The sequence below is a fragment of the Numida meleagris genome, chromosome 12 (assembly GCF_002078875.1).
Source record: "Numida meleagris isolate 19003 breed g44 Domestic line chromosome 12, NumMel1.0, whole genome shotgun sequence".
NCBI classification, from domain to species: Eukaryota; Metazoa; Chordata; class Aves; order Galliformes; family Numididae; genus Numida; species Numida meleagris.
This window is the reverse complement of record NC_034420.1, coordinates 2,134,782-2,159,353: the sequence shown is the minus strand read 5'-3', so window position 1 is coordinate 2,159,353 and position 24,572 is coordinate 2,134,782. Positions and strand designations below refer to the sequence as shown.

The 24,572-nt window shown below is 43.5% G+C and overlaps 1 protein-coding gene across 2 annotated transcripts in view; it reads right to left on the bottom strand.

Moving 5' to 3' along the window:
• FBXW11 (F-box and WD repeat domain containing 11) overlaps nucleotides 1-24,572 on the bottom strand; it is a 59,056-nt gene that overhangs the window by 17,636 nt on the left and 16,848 nt on the right. The window contains exons 1-5 of one of the 2 annotated variants that reach the window (XM_021410223.1): nucleotides 20,501-20,935; nucleotides 16,465-16,527; nucleotides 15,171-15,396; nucleotides 5,693-5,879; nucleotides 5,079-5,169 (exon numbers count right to left, since the gene is read on the bottom strand). In XM_021410223.1, coding sequence (XP_021265898.1) covers nucleotides 5,079-5,169; nucleotides 5,693-5,879; nucleotides 15,171-15,396; nucleotides 16,465-16,527; nucleotides 20,501-20,920 — 987 coding nt within the window. In that variant the 5' untranslated portion in view covers nucleotides 20,921-20,935. Of the gene's footprint in view, nucleotides 1-5,078; nucleotides 5,170-5,692; nucleotides 5,880-15,170; nucleotides 15,397-16,464; nucleotides 16,528-20,500; nucleotides 20,936-24,572 lie in introns of those variants that run through there. The other variant, XM_021410224.1, reaches the window with a different exon arrangement.

Sequence of the window (24,572 nt, the reverse complement as noted above, 5' to 3'; positions counted from 1 at the left end):
GACCCGTGTGGGTGGGGTGTTCTCCCAGGGAGGGAACAAACACAGGAACCTTCTCATCTCCTAATCAGTAGGACATGTAACAAGAGGACGGAGATGAGCAAAGCAGTTGCATTTTCCCAAAAGGTCTGTCTGCTCTATCAGGCACCTCTGCACAGGTAGCCACGAAGCATGAAATCCCAAGAGATCCAAGGCAGCCTCTGACAAAGAGAATCCTTTCGACCTCTGCACCTGCAAGCAGCAATGACCAAGGTACCACCCACAGATGGCTCTTGCTGGTTTTCTCTTTAATGTTCCCCCTCACCTCCAACTTCCATCAACAACATATAGTGCACTTAGAAGACACAGTAAAGTGCCAAGCTTTCAGGTTACAGATGCAATATCAAAATAAACTGACTTTAAATGGACTCCTGCTGCCCAAGTGAGAGGAAAAAGTACTGTTGCAACTGCACAACAAATCCACCTCTTCCAGAGCTGGAGAGCAAGTGTTAAAAACGGGAGCTAACATCAATGGAAGCTAACATCAATGGAAGCAGAGAGCTGCTCCGAAGTACTCTGATGACACACAGCTGCTGTGCACACACCTGACAAAGTGCAGTGATGATGAAAAACAAAATTGTTGCATCTTTCAGTTCCCATTTGAAACTTTACACACAATGCCATAAAAATATAGTTTTATTTAAACAGGTACTTATCAGCCCCTACCAGAGCACCAGGGCATTTGAAATACTCAAACAGGAACACAAAATCCCTCTTTCAAACCTCCAGAAGAAAATGGCAGCTTTGGCTGCTCATTTGTGGAAAGCAGCTGTGGTGCAGGCAAAGGGGATGAACAAAGCCCAGCTGAGGATCTGCCTCGCAGCATGGAGACCCGAAAGCAGTTTTCTGCCCCTCTCAGTTATGAGAGTTGAGGTCTATGCCATGCACCACGAGCACTCGGTCTCACCTCATTCTGTGGGCCAGTTTCATGTTAAGATGTGCCTTTCAAGCAGCTGAAGTCTGAAAATGTGAAGGAAAATCACATTTTAATTCTCCTCTGAAATAGGTGGACCTAAGTTTCCACAGAATCGAGATGAGGGCACTTGCCGTGATCTTGAAGATAAGGGGAACATTTATGAAACACTCTTCTCAACTCATCACATGGATACTTGTGCTAGTTCTGCAGGGAAAACCAAACAGTTGGCCGGGCTTCACAAATAATATGGAAAAAATCCAGGGACTCGGGGTTCTGCAATCAGCAGTATTAAGCTTCCCATCTTGGCATGCTGCCCATTAACACAACCCACTCCAAACAGCTGACCTTCACACAGCGCTTCGGGGCTGTACCCAGTCACAGCACACCTTGCAGCAAAGAAGTTCTCTCTATAAACAAGTCTTGCAAACCCAGATTCCGTTTCCTAAGATATGCCCCCAAATCGGTTTTCCTCTAAAAAAAAAAAAATCCTACAGAAGCTTGGCAATCCAGCGTGGGACTTGGAGACATTCAGCATTGCTGGACCACCTCTTGAGAAATGAAACCTTATTAAATATTTGGCTTCGCAGTGGAGGGAGAGACCTCTTTCCAAGAACTTCATTTCAGATCTCTAAATGTCCTCTTATTTTCGAATCCAATGATTTCAGAAGTGACATTATGTTCCTAAAATGTGTTTGGCACGACATCGGCACTAATAAACCTTCAGAGAGGCAAGGGAGCCTCATTCGCCAAATCACAGCCTGTCCTGCCTTGCAGTAAATGACACTTTGTGGCTGCATGGACTTTTGACCTAAAATGCAAATAGCGTCCTACGGGAAGAATTCACATTTGCTACTTATCATTCCTCAGTTTTCCCTCCAATCGTTAATTCAAGCTTTGGATTACTTTTCAAATTCCGTCAGTCAATCAAAAGTATAGAGGACATTCCTCTTGGAGCTCACCTCCACCCACAGAGCCAGGTCAGCACCAGCTCCTGAAAACCAGCACCTCCTCACGTCAGGAACAGTGTAGCCAAATGTCCTTCATCTTTGTCCTCCACAGGTAAAATACTGACTGATCAGATTTTCTGTTACATCAAATAGCTGTTACTGTATTAAAGAAATCGAGTCCTTCAGATGCAAGATAATAGAGATACTAAGATAATTCATATTGCAGTGCTAACACAGTAGCCTTGGTAGGAGGATGAAGGGAGTGTCTGCATCTTTGGCTCATCACGAGCTCCCTAAGCTCTGACAGAAAATGAAGATCTTATTAAAGGCCCAGACTAATATTTAAAGAAAAAACATTTTGATATTCAGAGATAGAAAACTCTTCAACACTGCTAAAATTGAAGTCTTATTTAAGAGCTTCTGCATATTGCTTTGAAAAGTGAAGAAAATGGAAAAGTATGAAATTAAGGGAAAGTACAACTCTAGATGTAAGAAAACAACCAAACAAAATCAAAACCAAGCTGAAGGAAATCAAGTGTTCCAACTCCTACAGTTAAGTCTTGTTGCCATTGTTACCTACCACCTACATTTTTAAACAACGTTAAAAGCTTCCTTCGACAGTCCTTCAGGGAAGCAATTTGTGAAAAGTACTTTAAAAGGGTGATTTATAAGAAAAAAAATCTAATTTACTCTTGGAAGCAGATGAATGATAGGATCCTGGGTTATTAGCAAAAACACTAACCTCACTCCAGGTTGGAAACCTAAAAACAGCAGTATTTCAAAAGCCTGAAAGAAACATTTAAGCAGGGAAAAAACTGACATGGTATGACACTCTCTCCATTCTGCCTTTCCCTTCCACTTGAGCCATTTCCAAGAGCCCGGAGTGGGAAATATGCTGCCCGGCCATATGGACCCAACAGCGATGACACTGGAAGTAGCCATGAGCTTCCAGCAGAGACTTCACCACTCCAGAAGACTGGACAAAGATGCATTTGGTTCCTGAATATGGACAAATAGAGGCTTACACTTTTGCTAAAGTGAACTGAAGAATCAAGAGCCCACAGCTGATAGCTCCTGTGTCCTTCCAGCCTTACTTTTCTACAGTAGTATCCATGGGCCATGTACACCTTTGAGGTTAGCTGACAGTACCTTAAATTGAACCCAAAATGACTGCCAACCAGTAAAGACTCATTACTCACTTTATTACTTTCAGGTACTAGTGGCTTGTGGTGCTCTACATACGTGCTGCTCCACAGCTCCAGCTTAACATAAGATGCCTCCTTACTTTACACATTCAACATTTGTCACATCATCCACCTCAGCATCATATGATGAAAAAAATAAAAATGTATGAGCTGAAATTCAGAGGAGAATTGTAGAGCTCAACAGAATATTATTTCTTGACTTCAAGCACTGATATTTTCTGCACATTTTGAATAGGTTAGCTACTTTTCAGGCAGCACAGTGCAAAAGTTCTCTTAATTTGAAGGTCTAACAAATTTACTGTTATTTTAACAAAATTGAGTTTCTCAAGTAACATGTTCACCAGTATTTTTTTTAGTGGCATAATCCTTCTCTGCTTCAAGATACTGGAATATTTTAACTTCTAATATTTGTATTAGTAATGGCAATGAGTGAAGCACGAGAATTTGGTCTTTTTCCCCCTACTCATTTCCTACCAGTGAGAACTGTCCATTTCAGGAGCATCATCTCTGTGTATCTTATTAGTGCATCTCCAGCAACTAAAGAATCATATTATTCAATAACAGACTGTGAAAGTTTAAAGGCCACAAGTCTTCATAGCACCTTGAAGGAACACTCCATCTCTCGAAATCAGAATAAATCCTATATAAATTTTCCACTTACAAAATGAGTATCAGAAGTTAAGCATTAGAAGAACTTCTAAACTGTGGGATAGAATCATGTTGAACTCCTTCAATGTTCTATATGACCTCGAAGGTCTTTTTACACTGCTTTTCTCCCACTTTCTTTACTGAACAACATCAAAATTTTGCATAAAACAAAAGAATATCACATCAAGAGTTTCCTTTAATTCCATGGGCTTAGCATCACTATAATAACACTGTCACTCCTTACGCATACAAGAGGTCTCCATCCAAATAGTAAGATGTGCATCATTCAGCTTGCAAGTAAGATTAAATTTGATCTTTCCTTGCCTAGACGACATTTAACCCTTAGTTCTGCACCTTTAAAAGTTTATAAATTGTGTAACAGGTTAAAAATATTTAGAAATTGGATTATATTTTGCAGCAGTTACATCTTACAGTTACAGATAGGCTAAGAGTTCTGAATAATTTTACAGAGTGCCAAGCAACACAAACTCATGTTTGCCATAGCAGAATGATTCCATTAGATCACACTTGCCTTAAACATCAAAACATATTTCCCCACCAATGAATTTCAGACCAAAATTTTATGTCCATCACGTGGTTGAAATAAGTACCACAAAGCATGAGATATCACTGAAGAGTTCTGAGGTGGGTACACAGCAAACTGAGCAAGACCAACATTCTGCTGCTAAGTAGAATACTAAGATGATCCTGATCAGAAATATCTTTAAAAAGTGAGCCCAACTTTGTTACTGAAGCAAGATAACCACCATTTATGTATCAGACAAAAGATTTGTCGGTTCTACCACCTCCTTACCACTGATACACCTGTTGAGTTTGTTACCGTAGGACTAATTTTTCTCCCACCACAAAAATCTTCAAAAAAGATTCCCATCTATTGCAGAAAGCTGTGTTTGTAAAACTGTAAATGATACAAGTAACAACTTACTATACAAGCTACACTTACAAACCATTAGTGTTTAGCGTTAACCCTCAGATTATGTTTTAAGCAAGCGTAGCAAATATACTAGAACATTCTGCAGTACATAGAACTGTCTCGGAGTAGTAAGTTTCCTAAAACTGCCATTTTATTAAAAACCACAGACCCAAAAGAGTCCCAAAATCTTTAAATGCAAGAAGGACAGTGTTAACCCAAACCTTGAAGTAATGCATTAAGGTTGCTGAGGGTATTTCTTACGTTTTCAGAGCTCAGAAAGCAGTAGCAATACAAATACATACAATATGCTTCATTGTTCCAGCATGCATCTTTGAAACATTAACTACAGAAATATCATTTCTGCTGCAGATATTACGTGTCAGAAAACATACCTCTATGTCCTGTATTATCTTTGGGTATAAGGACCTGTAAAATGAATTTGGGGGGCCATCTGTTGGTCTGTTTTTAAACAGGTACTGATCCCTAGAAAGAACCAGAAACATATTTTTTAATTTACCACGAAGAAGCCAAACTGTAAAGGAATTCAAAATAAGCACAGAACAAAAACTTATGGCACATTCTTACAGAATACTTGTAATAATTTTCGGTATTGAAATTGTAACCCTTGTGACTTTACAATTTGATAACTGTATTTGAAAAGAAACAGGTGTTTTCCTTATGGCTTTCTGATTGAGGGTTCTCTGCTTCACAAGGCTTTGGCCAGCAGGGTGTCCTCCTTCTGCACAGCTCTTCACACCATGCCTTGCATTTTCTTAGGCACACCACTAGAGAGCACAGAGAAACAGGTTTCTAAAGCAGAACACCTGATACCTTCATATCCTTGTGAAGGATGAAAAGCTCTTTGCTGCTGCTGCCCCGACAGTTCACAGAAGAGATGAGGACTGCAGTGATACTAACTGCCAACTTGCTCTCTGGTGGAGCTCACCATTAGCTAAATCTATCAAGGAGAACACAGTAAAAGATGAATTATTGTCCAGGTACTTACCAACCCCTTCTTTCTGACAGTCCCTTCCACAGCGGATCTGTGCGTACCATTCTTTCAATCAATTTTTTCCATAGCATTCCCTCAGAGATGACTCTCTGCCACTCCTTACATACCAGCTCTGCTGCACAGAGTGATCTGGCATCAAGATAGGAAAGGATGTTTTCTGCTATGTGATCTAAGCCTTGCTCTACAAAGAAACAAAGGCAATGAACACGTCAGTCACTTCACAGTAAACTACTGAACACATTCTACACTGCATTCAGAGAAAGCTAACTCAGCTTTATTTAAGGCACTGGAGCAAATGTGATTATGCATACCATACACAGAAGAATCAGTTACAAATTAATCCCCCTAGGTACACCAAAATATCTATCTCCTTAGTCCTTTCCTACTTCTAGACTGCCCCACTTCCACAGAAAGAGAATGAGAGCAAACCAAGCTTCACCACTGAGCATAAGCAGCAGAAAGCATTTTGCTGCTTCTCAGCACAGAGTCCTGGATGTTTTAAGCACGTAATGCATGGGGCTACATAGCCCAAGGAGAAGGTATTCCTCAAGATCCTTTATTACACATCTGTAATATATGTTTGTAATATTGATTCCTGCTGCCTTATGTGTAACATTAGACAACACAACTTAGCAGAAGACAGGCTCTACAGGAACAAACGCAGACATCTCCAGGAGAAGCGTTAAAAAGACTGCAAAAAAAAAATTAAACACGGGGACCTCTTTTGTATTTCAACTCTACAATCTGCATGTGCCAAGCTCTCTCCTTAATTCTGATCAGAACATGGGTAGGCACCATGCTCTGCAGCGTGGTGTAAGCAGGAGAAAGCAGCAGGAATGCATCAGACAAATTAATTAAGTGGATGTGGTGCTTTAACACCGCAGGCAGTTTTGCTGATTCATGGGTGACTACGACCGGCCTCCACGCTCATGGCAGATATAACTGAAGGACGGACACCAGCAGCAGAGGGCAGCTGCAGCTACAGAAAAAGTCAGGAGGGATGATTTTTTTGAAACAACTTCATGTTTAACATAGTCATATTCAACACAGTGTTTCGTTTCTGCCCCAGCAATGTGATTGTTTCTAAGTATAAGAATCAACTAAAACCAACTCAGGATCACCACGAGTCAAGTACTGCTGAAATAGTGACAGCTGGCAGCTCAGCTTCTGCACCACACATGCTGTTCCAAAGTAATTTTGGTTTAGCTTCAAAGATTTCACAACATACGTAAAACAGCCATAATAACAGATAGTATCTGCATCTCCTCTTCACCTGCTGCTCTCCCAGCCCCATGCACACCGTGGGCAGAACAGAGGCACATCTCACCTGCTGACCATGCAGGCTTTGGTGGGTCAAAGAACAACTTCAGCAATGTGCACAACAGAACTCCAAGCAAAACTACATTGCTCCAAATGAGAGTCCCTGGGCAGTACTGTGACATCGCAGACACAACACCTACATGGGGACTCTCATGCCCTAAGTGCACCTGCACCATAAGGCATGATAGCAGTAAGCCAATATGTAATGGTTAATAGTGGACTGGAGAAACATTGACGTTTTGGATGAAGATCCTAACTGCCAGAAGCACCTTAACACTAAGATCTCTTTTATAGCACAGCAGAATTGGATTTACATTTAAAATGCACTCTGCTGGCCAGCAGTAGCACAACTGTACCAGAACTGGGGTCCTGCACATTGACCAAGGTCTATGTAGGGCCACCCTGTCATTTCATACACGTGAGCTGATACGTACTAAAAAGCAGTCAGTGCTGAAGCTGGTGGAAAGGAAGAATAAGGAAAAAATAAAGACTGAATTCAGTAAGATGCCACCTCAGATCTATCAAGGCATAAAACAGGTGGAACACCACATGCACCAGCTTATGGTTTTTGCTAGACCTTAACTCCTGCCGTGTGTTAGTTTTAAAAATGTAATGGGAGTTGAATAAAGATGTAGAAGCACTTACATAACATATTTCACTAATTCTAAAATAGCAAATTTCTCCTGTTCATTTTCCAACTACAGTGTCTCTGGTCCAACAAGAAATCACCAGTTGGTTTCCCAAAAGCTCTCAATCACTACATCAGAAACCTAAAGTAACTTCATTTTCACAAATAACATAGGCCCATTGGTCAAATGTGAAAAACAACTTTCAAAGTGGGAGATGATCATTTTACACTTTCCACTCTCTCCCGATGGCCTACTGAAAAATACTGGGGGAGGGAATCAAAGAAACACTTTTTTTGTAAAGAATTAAAGTGCTTGTAAAGTCCTCCACTGCTCTGCACAGCATTCATAAACCTGAGCAGCAACGGAAAGAAAAGAACATGTGCAGCTGAAGAGTGCATGTTCAGTTCTTCCAAACAATTCAGAGAACCATAAAAAGGCAAGCTCCTACAAAGTATATTGGGCTTATACAATATTTTCAATGCCAGTCATAACAACAGATTCCGACAACTGAAAGGTGGCAGGGTCTAAGCAACCAGTGGCTCTCCAACCCAACAAACCTCAAGCCAGGGAACCTTTTCCAAACAACAGAGCATCTCAGAGCAGCAGCACCTCTGGCACTACTAGCAGCTTGTACTCACACACATTGTAAAAGTTGTCTTCCAGTCCGCTCCACCCCAACCTTGCTAGTAACTATCAACTTAAGGATTCTGAGCACTGTTTACTCAGGATACATTGAAGTTACTGTGACTTGGCAAACTTCCCAAGGTTTCTCAGGGCAATGTAATCATTGCAAGGTCCTTTCCCAAAGTTAAAAGCATGAAACCACTGGGAATCGAGATGACTACTCCACTCGCCATGAAAAGCAGAGGACACAGCTTGTGAAAACAAGACAGCTGTGCTGAGCAAGCAGCTCTGATGCTGAAGGTTACAGGTGTTACCAACAGGGCACACGCCATGCTTTAACAGAAACTAAACTAACAGTTACTCAGGACTTAAGAACAACATCAGGGCATGTAACAACACAACATCAACCTATGTGGAGGACATGACTGCCAGGTACGGCTGTCACACTCTAACCACACAACAGTTCTCTAAGTGTTTTCCCAGCACGCGACGTTCTGAAAAGGAAGAAAGTTTTCCACACGAAGCACTGAAGTTCCCCAAGCAAACAATGCAGAGGGTACAGCAATTAACCCCTAGAACTGCAAACACTATCTGTAGAGCAATACACCCATGTCTGTGTGCAAATCAGAAGAGCTCAGCGCTCCCATGTCACCGCGCCATTTTCCTTCTGCGAGCACCCTCCTCTCCCTCTTCAGACCGAGTTGGAGCTTTCACTGCTCGCCCAGCACCTGTGCCACGATGTGGGGCTGCAGGTGTATTATGATTGGCACATGGATATTTAGTCTAATCATTAGGCAGCAAGACTAAGAAACGCTAAGAAATTACAGAACTGATAGAGCGGCCAAGACCAGGCTGCCATGTTTCAGGCTTAAAAAGGGAGGTAAACACCAATGCCAACAGAATGTCTGTAAAACAGCACTAGAGCACCGACTTCCAGCGCTCTGTCACCCCAGAGCTACAGGATGCTGTCTTGTCTCTGCCATGTGAAAGATGGTTTTAATCAGCTGCAGCCTGGCCGAAGAGCAGAGGCACACACAAAGGTAATCGTTTCAGATGATCCTAATTCCTCTGTGTTAGAGAAAAAAACCCACTCCAGCTATGTCTGGGTTCCATAAAAGCCAGCAGCACGTGAATGAGGACAGGCAAATGTTTCATCATCTGCACCATTAAGGTGTGAAAGAAATCCTTTACTGGAGCATCTGAAAGACTGCAGGTGAATGAGCATAAGAATCACACAAAGTTCATCAAATAAACCAGCCGTACCACCAAGGGAACAGCTGTCCTCAGCAAGCACATTCTGGTCAGAATATCACTGTGCATCTCTTGTCTTGTTGAGTGTCTCTTGACCCTGGGACAGCAGGGTCCATGCTGAACAAACCTTCGCTACTGGATGCTTCTCTAATTCCAGGCCTGAGAAGCTTAACTCCACCAGTCTGGCAAAACTTAAACATTAAAAGAAAGAACATCACCACACATGCATACTAACATTCATAGATGGGGAAAGTTAAGACTAATTAGGTGAAAATATTCAAGCAAGCCCTAACTCCACACTTTTTTTTTTTTCCCAACAGCGCACTCAAAAAGAAAGGGTATGGAACAAAGCTTCCATGTTGGCTGACCTGACTATTGCTAACACCTTGCTCACAGCTCTCAGCAATTTCTGAAATGTAAAGACCACGGACACGCCAGGTGCAAAGTCCCAGTTCCCAAGGCAGAACGTGACAGATAATGTAGGATGTTCAAGTGACATTCATACGCAATTGCACTGCTTTAAAAGGATATCTGTTACTGCCATCTCCTGGTAATGACCTAAATAATTATCCCACCACAAAGCAAGACAAGAATGCTATGGAGCTGTGAAGTTACCAAGAGCCAATCCAACAAAAAAGCCACACTGCAAAGCATCCTCTGTACTCAACAAATGCACACATTGGCCTCAGTCTCTATTCTACTGTACTTAGATCACCTTTCAGAAAGCACCAAAGAGATCTAGGTCTGCTCTGAGCAGAACTGAAATGCCTTTCAGAGTTTGGAGGGCAGTACCCCTTGCTTTCCAGCAGCAGGTTGTTTTAGAATCAAGTACAAGCAGCATGCAGCACACTCATTTATTGGAAATCCATACATACTAGTTGAAATCCTTTGTGTAAGAACTTCAGTGTCACTTAGGCAGTTTTGGTAGAGTTTGATTCCCACTGCTATTTTGAGACTACTTAAGAGCATCCAGATTCCTAGCCATGATGGCAGACAGCAAACACCATGCTGGCTTTCCATGTTATCTCCTGCAGCGCTACGCAAATACAGGATTGTCAAAGCCCATGGTTTTGTAACTCCCTATTTAAAAATGTGAAAGTAATACAATGCGTGTATTTATCGGCTTCTCAAGTCCAATTGCTTTTGGTTTTCTTTTTCTTGTGAAATACTATTTTTAACATGATAATTCTCGAGACTAAATGCCATTGTGCAAAACTGATTAAGAAAAATGATGGACGAAAGCAGAAATGTTTTATAATTGTTCAGTCTTCAAAGAGTCGCATTTGAAAGGGCAGTAATACTGCTTTGAAAAACAGCTGTGAAAACCCGGTTCCAAATCCACCTCACAAGTCCAGAAACGCAATCAAATTAAGTAGACAAATGCAACCTCATTAAATAGAGAAAGATGATGGTTACCAGACCATAAAATCTACTTTAAGGTATTCAGAAGATGTGGTGTGCTTTCTAGTAGGCAATAAAGCCAGCCAGGCCGAGGGCAAGGCAGCAACCAGCCGCCAGCACACTGACCTCACGCTGCAGCCTGAAGGCCCAACAGTCTCTCCAGAACCCATGCCATTCTTGAGGGGGATGACGTGCAGTAACTTGCTGGCTGCCCGCAGACGCCGTGAAGCTGGCGATGGCTGCTGTGCTGCTAGGAGCCACTGTCCCCGCTCCTCAGGTGAGAGGAGCAGCACGCAGCACAGCTCGGGGCAGCTGGCAGCGCCCGACTCACCTCGGGATGCGGGGCAATAGAATGCACTGCAAAGAGCACGGGGCACCCTGCTCTGCCTGGCGGCCTCCTGCTGCACATGCAGAGCCCACACTCACTGGGCTGGCACCCACGTCCTGCTCAGAATCTTGTTTTATAAAGAGCAAATCACTGTAACACAGCAAACTTTTAGAGACAGGGCCGGAATGTGGTTCCTAAGGAGAGCAAGGCATCTACTTAACATCAAATACACAGAAAGTCTTCTTTCCTCATAAGACTTGTTTTCTACATGCTCTCAAGAGGGTTGACACCTGAGCACCCATCAGCAAACGGATGCTTTAGGAACAACGAGACTCCAGGCCTGGGGAGCCTTAGGGCAGGAGAGGCACTTGGCTGCTTCCCATCACTTGACGGACCCAGGACTGCTGCAGACTCCAGCGTGTGGTGCAACCCTAGTACCAAACACTCATCAATTTTGCATCGAGCTAAACTGAAGCTTTTCATAAAAGCTAGCTGCAATCAGCTGCCACAGCTTCACAACAGCAAGAATGTCTCTACACGTCCCAGTCCGTGGCTGTACGCTTTATACTTCAACACATGTAAGCTGCTTTTTATGAAGTCAGTATTTCACCGAGTTTTAAGGATCAACTGCAAATTACGAGGTAGAAACCCTTCATTAGCAGACACATAATTTTTACAATCCTGTCTAACAGTTAAAAATAGATTTGTAAAGGTCAGCAACGACTGCTTACTGATATTGTTAGAATACAGCAACCTCAACTTCTATGAGTACACACAGCCTTGAAAGCTGCATGCAAAGCACAAATGTAGAACCTCACCTCTTTGCTTTGCCACCAAGCCTGTTCCTACGACTCTTCCTGCTTGCAAAGACATACAGGTTTACATCTCTCACACCAAAGCCACGTCAAGTGAAATATTTACGCACAGTGGGACCGGCTCACTGCACTGCAGCTCAGATGGGCCTGTGATAATCCTATCGGACAGCATGCACAGCTTCACTTTCAGACAACTTAAAGCCCGAAGTGGCTGCAAATGCCTGTTTTACATTAGAAGTCTGTGAATGTTTAGTTTGAAAAGCAGTTTCTAAATTAGGGACTAAAACCTTTGAATTTTCTTCAGTAAAATGCATCTAGCATTTATTGGTACGCTTACCTAACAGCGAATAACATTCTTCCCAACCCTCATGTCACTTCCAGAGCTTTGGCAGTTTTACAGAAGGTGGTGAAAAATGATGGCTGTTGTTCGTTATAGGTACCAGATGAAGATTTGGCTGAATTTCAATAGTAAATTAAAAAAATTAAAATCCAGAGATTTCCAAGCTCAATGTGCAAATATCGGTTTGTATGACAATGAAACCCAAATGTGGGATGTCAGCTCCGTAAGCCTGACCAACACTAGACACAAAGCAGTCCCTTGGATCGTGCAACTGCACAGACCAATCATTTTAGAGACCTAGGTGGGATCTGCAGGAGCTGAGGCAGCACCAGCTGTGTGCCAGGCTCATGGCAGCAGGGAAGAGCCAGAGCACAGCTCCATGAGCAAGGAGAGAGCCTGCAGACTAAACATTCTGCCACTGTTGCAGCAAAGCCCATCAGAATGATCACTTTTTCCACTGAGGCAAAGGGAAGCCAGACACCACCAACATTTTCCATTTTCCCTACATTCTCACAGGTGTGAAAATCAGCAGGGGCAGTAGCAAGGAGACACAATTCCAGTTTAAAACAGAGGCTTTGCTCACTTTAAACCAGCAGAACTACCTTTTAAAAAGCAGTAATTCTGTTTAACGTGATGCCATTCTAACATGGGATTGATTTCAATCACGTCAAATTAAATTCTTGGGTAAATTTACACAAAAACACCGCATGTTCAAATCCAGTTTTCCTCGTGCCCGATGGTAAGGGAGGAATTAATGTCTCCATCCTCCTTCCACAGGAACTGATACGCCTTACTGCGACTCAAGAAGTAAAGAATCCGCACCGGGAGCAAAGAGCTCACATCTAAACGCTGAAGACTTGGGATGAAGACAAAAGGCAACAAGCATCACTGTTCTCTGGACAGACATTTCAGACAGGTGCCTGCCTGCATGCGAGGCAGCTCCCTGCTCAGCAGCCCGGCCTGCAGCACAGTACCACATGAAAACCTGGCTTCTATCAGGCAATCTGGCAAACTGCATTTTCTGCCATGGCTATCTGCAGAAAAATAACTTTTTCAAATGGATAAAAACATCACAAAGCCCCCACGGTTTCCTCGTGACATGAGGCAACTGCTGATTCTCAGAGCGTCATAGCTAGTGCCAAACATAAGCAAACTAAAGTGAAATAACTGAAAACAGCAAATCATCCCCAGCAAAGTGCCTCTCCTTGCAATATTACCTTTAAAAAAGGCTGAAGACAGGAAATAGGAACAGCTTCCAGTACTCGCATTTTTAAAACAACAAAAGTTGTCAACATAAATATCTATTTGTTACATAGATAAATGTGGTAAAAGCAACTGTCAACTATGAAGCTCCCAAAAATAACTTAGGAATACAAATGTAATACAAAAGAACTGTGCACCTCCAATATATCCGCCTTGACACATAACATAAAGGCAAACAAAACTATAACTGAAGCCCATGCTTGCACATGATGACTGTGATGGTCCATTTCACTTTATTTTTTAGTTACATCTCAGATATTCCCCTAGAGAAATCAGGGTATCCAGAGCACAGCAAGCTGAAAGAAACATCCACTGCTGAAAGGAAAGCCCTCCAGTTAAAACAAGGAGCAAGTTTTTATGCACGTGACTTGATAAGCTAATCTTCTTTTGAAAGAAGAACTTCCATAAAATGGAGAAGTGGGAGAAAAGGTAATTTCCTCCCTTTCATGGCCCCCATTCATATTTCTTAGACTTTTTTCTTTCAATAAAAAGGAAATAGAGCACATGAAATTCCATACTGTTTTGTATCCTACCCCATATTCTTCATCCTCCTACTTCATCCCTCCGGCTACTACGATTTTCATTTCAACCACGCTTGACAGATGAGTCAAAATCCCATCACTACCTCCCAGAAGTTGAATTCTTCCAAGTTTTGGAAAAAAAAAATTCACTATAGACAACAGAAACCCACAGCATCCAAGCTACGACAACCACAATATTAAAAACTAAAACAACAGAATTCACAAATTAGTTCCAGAGAAGTCCCATCTCCCTCGCCACCGTTGTGGCGTTCTTGGCCTAACAGCCGCAGACCACTCACTGCAGGTATCAGTCTGTGCTATTTTACTGCCAGCAGCAAACAGAACACATTTGACCACTTTCTTGACGCTTTCTTCCCACTCTGAGAATGATGTCCACATATTTACCTTTCAGAAGAAATCCTTTCAGAAATTAATGGGAAGAGAAATCCACAATTTCTCAGGAAATTAAAAGCTAAAGATTTCACGTAGCTACTTATTAATACTCCATATTTTTCAAAGAAATGAATACCTTAAGCATAAGAATACATTTCATATTCAAACTGTTGACAAAGTTTTACTCTGATTTGTGGCACTGGAGGTTCTGAACAATTGAAGAAAGGAATCATAGCTGGACAACACCACAGAAATCTGCAATTGCTTCTGCTCTCGAGTCTTAGATTCATTTATCTGTGCAGTTTGCTTTTCATTCAAGATTTGGAATACGTGCTATTCTTCAAGATATACTCCTCAAACTACTCTTCATGGAACAACACTGGCATCCAGTGGCCAATTCAATTAATCACAGAAGAGCATGACTCAGCTGCCCTCCTGCATTTCCTTTGTTTAGGAAACATCACGTTATTTAAAGGAGACAATCTACATCTGGAGGACGTTCAGAAAAGATTGCATACATTCAAGGTAATAGAAGAACGCTTTCATAAGCACACATCCTGTAAAATTATATAGTAATAAGAATTTACCTGGCAACGCAGTGATGAAGTCCCGCTGTAACATGGGCTTCAAGTAAGAGTTAATATGTCCATGCTGATAGTGACACATTCGTGAAATAAGGTGTTCCACAAATTCAACCTGATCTGATTCAGACCACTGGTCAAAATATTTAATACACAAGTCTTTCTCCTTTTCGTAGTTTCCTTCTGATGGTCTTTTTCTTGAGACAATCACAGATGAAGTTCCATTACTTATCTGTTTTTAGAAACAAAATGTCAGTACTTAAAATGAACAAGAAGAGCCTTATAAGAACTATCCAGGGAAGAGAATGTGACAAGAAACAAAGACAACAATAAAACTTTTAAACACTGTTCAGGCTACGAGCAATGGCACGTACAACTCACCTTCCACAGACGAAGCCAAGTGAAGGGCCCTTGTTACAAATCAGAAGTTATTAGTTATTGTACTGAGAGACCTGAATTATCCTAGCTGTTAAAATTTTAACAAGGACCTTACCTGTTTCAGAACAAGTTTTTCAAACTAAGAAGTTTCCTCTGCATGTGGCAGTTTGCCTTTGCTGCACACTACAGTCTGCCTCCACAAATGCTTTACACGGGCTCTAGCAGTTAAAATGATACATGCTCAGATACGTAGAAAAGCTGGCTAAAACTTCTCCAATTAATATAAAAACCATCAAGACCCTCCATGTCACTGTTGCACTGTTTGCCCACAAACAAGGCCCAAGAACGACATGATGTCAAGCAGCAATGCGTGTTTGGTTTTTGAAAAACAGCTCATGTCAATGTTTGAGACATCCACATAAAATAAATCCTGGGAGCTTTAGTGACAAATAAGGATACTTCAGAACACCACCCCAGGACTTGCTACTTATCAGCAAAGAGAATCAAAGATTCATGCCAGGCTCTTCTGAGCTCTTTATGACATCAAAAAGGGCTCCTGAGGCTCTCCCAGATATTCCCAAAATAGTCCAAAGCCAACTGGTTGCAGCTCCTTTCTATGCACAAGTGTTGGATTTTTCCTTTTAAACAAAGGCCACCTGCTCTGAAAGGCTGAACCGTATTCATACGTATCCTCTGAAGCACAACTGTGCCACTCCAAGGTCAGCACAAACCACAGAATTTGAGACGTAATCATTTCTCAAGTATTATTCATTGATGTCATCCTTCACTTGAATACTGAGCTTACTTAGGATGATAGAGTCAACTACATATAAGGATGATTACGCATCTGCAGACACAAGTATTTGGAAGCTCCCCAAGGAAAACCATGGCCCACCTCTCCCCATGCACACAGCAGACCTACCTGCCATAGGGTATTTTTCTTTGGAGACTCATCTTCATTCTGATCCTCCATCACTGACGTGTTCTAGGAAAAATGGAATTAGGATTTTAATTTTCTGTTTTCCATACTACGGCAATTCCTCGCTGTACAAGCATGATGAAAAAGCAAATTAATTGAATAGGTAAAATTAATTTTCCCAGAGAATGGAATTATCAGAGATTTCTGGCCACAAAACCTGTGTCTTGTAAATAAATTCCCCTTTTAACTGACACGTTTATCAAACCCACTTACTGTAAAGACAACTCCCCAGCCCCTCTTCAATTTCTTTGAAGGGTTTTCATGCAGCCTTTCAACGCTTTTCTCAGTGGGAAATAAATTCACTTGCATCCTACTCAGGCCAAAGTAATTAAACCTGTCAAAGCAATCAACTAGCACTTTCTGCCAAAGCAAAATTGCACGAATCTAGTTGAAAATAAAAAAAAGCCATGATATTCTGCTTGCATGCAACAGAGCATTAACTCCTCTTTGCAGACCCAGTTCAGCACGAGAAGAGGGATCACGCTCTGCAGAACGCTTGTGGCCATGGCCCCTTGGCAGTCACCAGCTTCCTTCACCCCAACTTAATTTCAAGGCTTGCCCTACATCATCACTACTCCTCCCTACTCCTCGTCTTCCCTTTTGCTCAAGAACAGATGGAACAATTTCTAGTAACATTCAGCCACAAATACTTCTTTGAGAGGTCACTTGACTTTTTAGAAATCTTTCCTTCTTTCAATTACCTGCTCACTCCTGCTGTCAGTACCCCAGCTGCCATTTCTTTCTGCCTGCTCAATGGTACTCCACACTTGGGCTTCCCACCAGCCTGCCCTCCCCATTGCACACTGAATAACCAGCAGATGGCCGTCAAGAAAACTTGAAGATCTTAAAAACACTGCCTGTAATTTTTTTTTTTAATCCTTCTTCCCCTCTCTCAGCGGAAAGAGGAACAGTACACTCAAGTCAAACACATGATGAAATAAGTCACACATCTCCTTTACTCTTGCCATTGCTGATTATGGATTAACTCCTTAACAAACACATTCCCAAATCAAAACATCATTCCACATCAATAAACATTTGTCACTTCGTCTTCCTCTCCCTCTCTTACTAGGAGTGAACCACACCAAAATCAGCAAACTTGGAACCAAAAATTAGCAGCATTATCCCTACAGGCAAGCCCTGCTCCGCCACCTGACTCCAGGGTTGGTTCTGAAGTTTACCCTCAGCCCTCTTCTGCCTTGCTGTTAGATATGAAAATCACGTCTCACACAGAGGGAAGATGCCATTATGAAAACTGCCTGCTGGGTGATAGGAACACTCCAGTCTGCCTGGTTACGGCACGCACAGCAACACCAAATACAAGTCCAGGAGATCGCGAGCAGGGAATCCAGAACTGGACAAAGGCAGTAAAGGTACTTTTGCTGCTCCCCAGATAGGTACGTTTCAGTGCTTCTGGACACATACAGAACAGTAACACTGTGAAGCAAGCTCCACTTCCCACACTTCCCAATTACAGTCTCTGGAGAAGCACGCCCACGGCCCCTGCAGCCCAGCACCAGCACAGCTGTGCCCGCGAGCACCCATCCTGCACAGCCTGCCGTGCCCCTCCTGGCACACAGCGGGCCCCCGCCAGCTAGCATGGCCCAAAAGGCAGGCATGGCTCCAAGGAACTACACTAGGTATGTTTCTCAGTTTAAAATCAAGCACGTCACAACACTACTTTAAAATTCCTGTATGTTGTTAACAATGCTTTCAGTTAGCATGTACCTAAATGAGTAAGGAACATCACAATCTCTTTTGATGTTTAAGGTTAAAACCACGCACTGATTCTAGGAGCTACCATTACCTAGGAGCCAAGAAGAGGAAAGCTCAGAGAGAGTATCAAACCTTGAAGTTCTCCATTGCCATGCCTGGCTCAAGTATGTGCGTGCAGCAGAAATCCCGTGTTCTCTCAGTTCAATGCAACCTAACTTTCCTTTGGTAGGTCATGGAGTGTCTGCCACTGCTTTCTTCTGCTTCTTCACTGGGAAAATTTTCAGAGCTCACTGTTAACTTTTTCTGGGATGCAGGCTAAGAATAAAGCTCTAAATGCAATGCCTTTCATTCCAGGAGCACACAACAGAGCTACAGCAGAGCAGCACTCTAACACAAAGTGTGCAAGAAAAACTTGACCAAGATGTTCAGACTTCCACGCTGTGCTGCTGACTACAAAGCAAGCTCTTATTACTGAAATTCTGCTCTGGCTCTGACGCTGCTCGGGTCAAGAGAGCTGGGTAGCAGGCTTTTAGGGGGGTGCTGTGTTCCAGGTATGTACACTGCTGCAGAGGAGCTATGGGAAGGCTGCATTTCTTCTGCCCCTCTCCACTTGTCCCTCGTCCTTCAGGAGGTCAGCACAGTTCTGCCCAAGGACAGCTTCTTGGTTCTGCAGCAACTACCTGGCACACACAGCAGTGCTGCTGAAAGGCTCGTCCACCTCCTTTCGACAGCTGGGCCATGGAGAGGAGGGCAGACTGCACGGATCCACTTTTAGCTGGAAATTAACTTTGCATATGAGGCTGTATTTAACACATAGCTATGTTAATTTAATGGTATCAACTACAGTGTTTATTGTGTTTTCTTCTCCTATCCTAAACTTGCTCCAAATTTCTTACTCTGTTCTAGAGCTTGAAGCTGTTAATCCTTCATTCTTACACCTTCTACTCCAAAATATATGGCTTGGTTTCCCTATTATATCTTCCTAAAAAATTCTTTCTACTTCTGCCTTGTACAATGTTTAACTTTTCTGGTTATTCCCCAGATCACGTACATCCCACCTCATATGGGATTTACACACTGTACACAGACTATCACATCACCAAGACTTCACTGCAGAACACAAGGTGACCAGGTGGATCCTGTCCTGGTGTCTGGAAGAAGCAATCGGACAACTCTAATTTGTCCTACACATCCACAGTACTCATCAGAAGAATTTCAGAACTCCTAACAGCTGGTGACACCGGTCCTTGCTTGGGAAGGTCTCCAGCTATTAGGCAAGAAGGCAGATAGGCATCTACAAGTTGGACACTCCTCCTTACCGTGCCATTCATTCCCCGCTCTCCACCTGTGCCTTGCTGCGTACCCCACCCGGCCTCCACACACAGCTACTCGCTGCCCTCCTGCACAGCTTCCCAGTAGCTCCCAAGCACCAGTAACAATGCCCACACCCCACTTCCCCATGCAGCGAACACAGATGCAAGCAGCGAGCACCTTCCTGCTCAGCTGCACGGCCCCGAGCCCCCCGGCATGGGGCTGAGCTGTGCTCACAGGCAGACAGAACAGGCGGGATGTGCTATCGCCAGCACCACAGAAGCCCAGCAGCTCCTCACAATAGAAGCTGAGCTTCTGAATACTGCCAATTAATCCTGCTTGTAAGTTCATTTTTTCCAGAAATTCTTGTTAACTTACTCACAGCTCTTGCAAAATTAGAATGATATTTCAAACCAGCTGTCATTCCTTAATTAGTCAGCCTGGAACAAGCACTCTCCATCCCCTACCAGGAAAGGCAGCGACAGCGACGCGGTAACAATGGGTCTGAGCAGACATTTCGTGCTGCCCTACGGTCACGCTCAGCTGAATAAAGTCACTCCGTGAGCAGCCCGTCTCCATTGCCACTAACACTAAAATCAGCAGTGGCAATGAAGTGCACAAACTGCCCTCCGTGCTGCAGCATCCCATGCTCCTCCTCTAGCCCTGAACGAACTCCAAGCTTCCTTCAGCTTTCCTGTTCGCAGTGCCTCCAGTCCCTGGGATTTCCATCCTTCTGTGGGGATGCAGCTGGATGTGGCAAACAGGCTCAAAAGTTCCCTGGGCAGAACAAAGAGGCACTGACAAGCAACATCAATACATAAAGCCCATTTCCTTAAGAAGCTTGACCCCAAGAAGTTTCAAAAATAAAACCATCAACATTCCCCAAAGGGAAAAGTATCGTAGGTATTATAAAACCTCATAAATCACAGTGTCAATCAAGATCCTTACATACCTGGTAGCAACTAAACTCTGGCATCTCCCCAGGATTTACAGTTCCACAGCCGTATAGCCGTACGACACCAGGTGCAAAAGCAGCTCCATTTCCCCATGGATGAATGGCCAGCAAGGCAGGTCTCGCTCGCAGAATACAAGAAAACAGCTGCACCTTTCCCTGCAGAAAGCTATCCTGCCTTCTGTCAGCCAAGCTAGCTACAGGCAGGTAGAGCTGAGAGCTCTGCACCACGTTGCTGTATTTTGGAGTGCTTTTAGACACTTCATCGACTGAACAGCAGCAGCACGGTGCAGCTTTGTTCTTTAACCCAGTTTTAGTTCCAGTACCGACAGAGCGATTACAGAGGTGATAGCAATAACCCTGGGAACTGGGACGAGACTCACAATTAGCTGCAGCAGCTGCCAGCCAGGCAAACAACATTGCTAAGACTCTCCAGCAAGTAACTCCTCCCTGCTGACGAATGGATCCGTAGCTTTAGACAAAACTAGACAGGAGCTGTGCTACCTTGAGAGATGGAATAGCAGCAGTGTGGTTTTCAGCCACAATGAAATGGAAAGTGGTGGCCAACAAGAACTTTCCTCGCCCCGCCGTTAGATCAGTAATTCTAATCCGAGATCAAGAACGCCAAGTCTTTCAAGATCTCATTTTTGACAAAGTTCCCACTCACTGGAGAAATATTAGTTAAAACTACAAGATGAACAAAACCGATCAAATCAGTTCAGCTAGACTGGCTCCCATTTCCTTCAGCAAATCATGCCTATGTTTAGCCTCACAGAAGTTGAAGAAATGACTGAAGTAACTACATACGTACTCGGATACTCAGAAGTTGAACACAGAGGCTGAAGCTGCAGACTCGCACTGCCTCCTGAAACCAGCTCTGCCAGGCAGGGACTGCTGAAGGCACTAATTATCAGCACCTAGGGGAGGAGAGGGATGCACCACCCAGCATGACAACGGGACCACATTGGGAAGGGGATTAGGAAGAAAACCAGGGAGACATCTCTAACATCTGAAAGTGATGGGTATGTGTCTCTCGTGGATTCTTGCTTTTGAAATAGCCAGGAAGCCCCAAATGGCTTAAGAGTGCTTTAAAATGGATGCAAGTCCCTCTTTAGCAAGTGATGGTCACTATTTTCTAATCCAGGAATCTGTTACACGGTGTTTATAAGCAACATCTTCACACAGATCAGAGACAAGAAAATCTTTTAAACTACTGAGAGCCCAAACACTAAGTGAAGCAGGAGAACCACTAATCTAAACCACATAAAACATGTAGCAGCTCTTCTCACATCAAGGACAAAATCTCTTCTCATGTCCCTCCAATTCTGCAGAGGAATGCAAAATACTCTGGTGGCTCCGAATTCCAGCTCAGAAATAGGCGGCCGCTGACAAAACGTGCCTATGCTAACAACTGGAAAGACTCAGAGCCTCAAAAAAATCTCTGCAAGTATAGCCAAAGGCTATATAGGGAGGAAGCATATAAAAGATTCCTGTATCAACAGAGTAATAAAAGGTTAGGAACAGTTACTCAAAGCAGGGCACCAAAGATGTTTGGCTTCGCAGAGGAGACGGCCCCAGCAACATCACAGCTCCAGGTCTTAGCTCAGGCTGCCTACAATAAATGGGGCCACGCACCATCTCTTTTTGTCATTTGTTGTTGTCAGTCCTGTTTTCTAATTTAGTGAGATAATTAAGCCATACCTGCATGAAAATAGTCCCCCGAGATGAAAAGCAGAAAGCGGAGCCCATGGCCAAATAACGTGCCAAATAAAGAGATTCAGAAAAGATATGATGGTAGAGAAAACTCTTAATCCACAGCTCAGACACCACAAAGCACTGTGAAGAGAAACCTCTAAGGGTCATTGAGTTCAACTTGAAGGGTTTCAAGCAAATTGAAAGTCAGTTCTGCTGATCACGGTCATACCTATATTTGAGATCTGTACTAACAATTGCTTGTTTCAGCTTAAACTGAACTGTTTATGTAAGCATTAGGTAACAGCACGAATCAAGCTCAATTCCCTTCAGACCTCCCCTAGCAGCCAGGCTCCCCAGTTGCCAGGTAGTGCAGTTATTGCTGGAAGTTCAACCAAAAATATACTTGAAATACTGAGAGTGTACCAAGATCGAACAGCTGAAGGCAAAATTAGAAGGAAATCCTCACGCTGAAAATAAAGCATCGCTTTTATTAGCCTCTGACTAACAACCGAAAGGTTTGCAAGCAGATTCAGTACCAGCAGATACCTTCAACACGAAGGGGGTAAGCACCTGAAAACAAACACTGCTTGGACCACAGCTCGCAGACCTGACGTTTTTAGAGGATACGTGCTGCTTTGACGCACCCATTTTTACATCTCCCAGGGGCCTGATTTTGAGGAAGCTCTGCCTGACCACTAAGAGTTCCCAGGACCCAACAGTCCTCTCTCTGCTCAAAGAAAATCTCAAGTCTTTCTGCACTTCAAATGCCCTAGAACAGTTATTCCGCACGTGAGGAAGAATACAGATGGGCTCTAACAACTGTAACTATGTACAACAGGTTATCCTGTTTAATAATGAGTGCTTTGATGACTGCAATTAGTACCAGTATTTCAACCCGGCTTCTAAAGTGTCAATCTTTGCCTTATGTCCCTGCAAAATTAATTTGCCGTTCTTCAGTAAATACACGACTGCGCATCTCTTAGTATTTAGCACGTCTGACCTGACATTAAGTTAACTTCGCAAGTCAGTGTGGGCCGTGTACTAAAGAGCACTAACCCGCATTGCTTGTTTTTCAAATGAAATTCCACTGAAATAATCACAGGTTTAGAATTCCTGCTGCGATCCAGCTCCATGGAACACCCAGCAAGGGCTCCGACCCTGCAGAAGGACACGGGGGCTGGCACCTCCGTGCAGCAGGCAGCCAGCCACATGCAGGGAATGCGGCCCACAGCTGCCAGCAGCGCAGTGAGCGTGGCAATGCACAGCCCAAACTGCACAGCACAACTGCTGAGCAACTGTAAAAGCAAAACCACTTTGCTGGCGTTTCAAACTTCAGAAATAGCATGACACAGGCTTTCATAAAGATCAGAATCACAGAATCGTAGCTTGGTAGAGAAACTTAGTTGCCTGATTAAACTAGCAGTCAATTTAGGCTGGAACAAGAGAAAACCCTGCTACTTCTGTCCAAATTACCAGCTGTTTTCCAGCGTGCATATATTTTCACTCAATAGATGTTACTAGAAAAAAAACATATAATTACTGCAATCCCTACATACATCAGTGTTTTCAGCAGCAGGTGTAATTGCTAAAATTAGACAGGGAGGAGAATGCTTTTGATCTGTCAGACGATTTAAATTGCCTGTGCCCTCCCCTATTTTTTTTTTTTTTAATAATATGCAGTAGCTTTGCACTTCTTAGGGGAGAGCTTACCTCAACAGGTACCGCAGGGACGGTGCCTAAAATATTCCTTGCGTAACTGTTCCAAACACACCCTGCTCTCATTTAATTTTCTGCGTGTCTGGAGCAAAGAGTCGGTAACCAAAACCTGCCAGCATCCATCACATCTTAACACGCTGTATGTACAAGGACAGGGAGTGCTGAGTTGTGTAATTGTGGCACACAGATGAGTCAGCCCCGCACCATTCTGAGCTCCACGGCAGAGGCTCGCCCAGCACGGACATCAGGCAGACTGCTTCCCTGCACGTAAGGATGGGAGCCCAGCACAAGAGGCAGGTGGGAGCCCATAGCCCTTTGGCTTCACACCAGCCCCTACCAAGCAGCTCCTGCCCTCCAAACACACGCATTAATTTGGTGCTTCCCGTACACATCCCTCTCACTACTATAGCTTCACTTTGCTATGCACCGATCACATTTTCCTTTCAGCTGAAAATTGGCTTTATTTTCAACTAGCTGGACCACACAGTGCTCTGCCAGCCTACTCAGGGGCTGAATTATAGCTCCAGCTCACAAGCCCTGCTTATTGTTCAGCTGTCCTGCTGCGTGGGGGCTGGCCGGGCACCCAGCCCTTCTTGGCAGGCTGTGCGCTGCATGCAGCCGGCTGCATTCCTGCCCGCAGCAGAAACATCCCAGTGCTTCC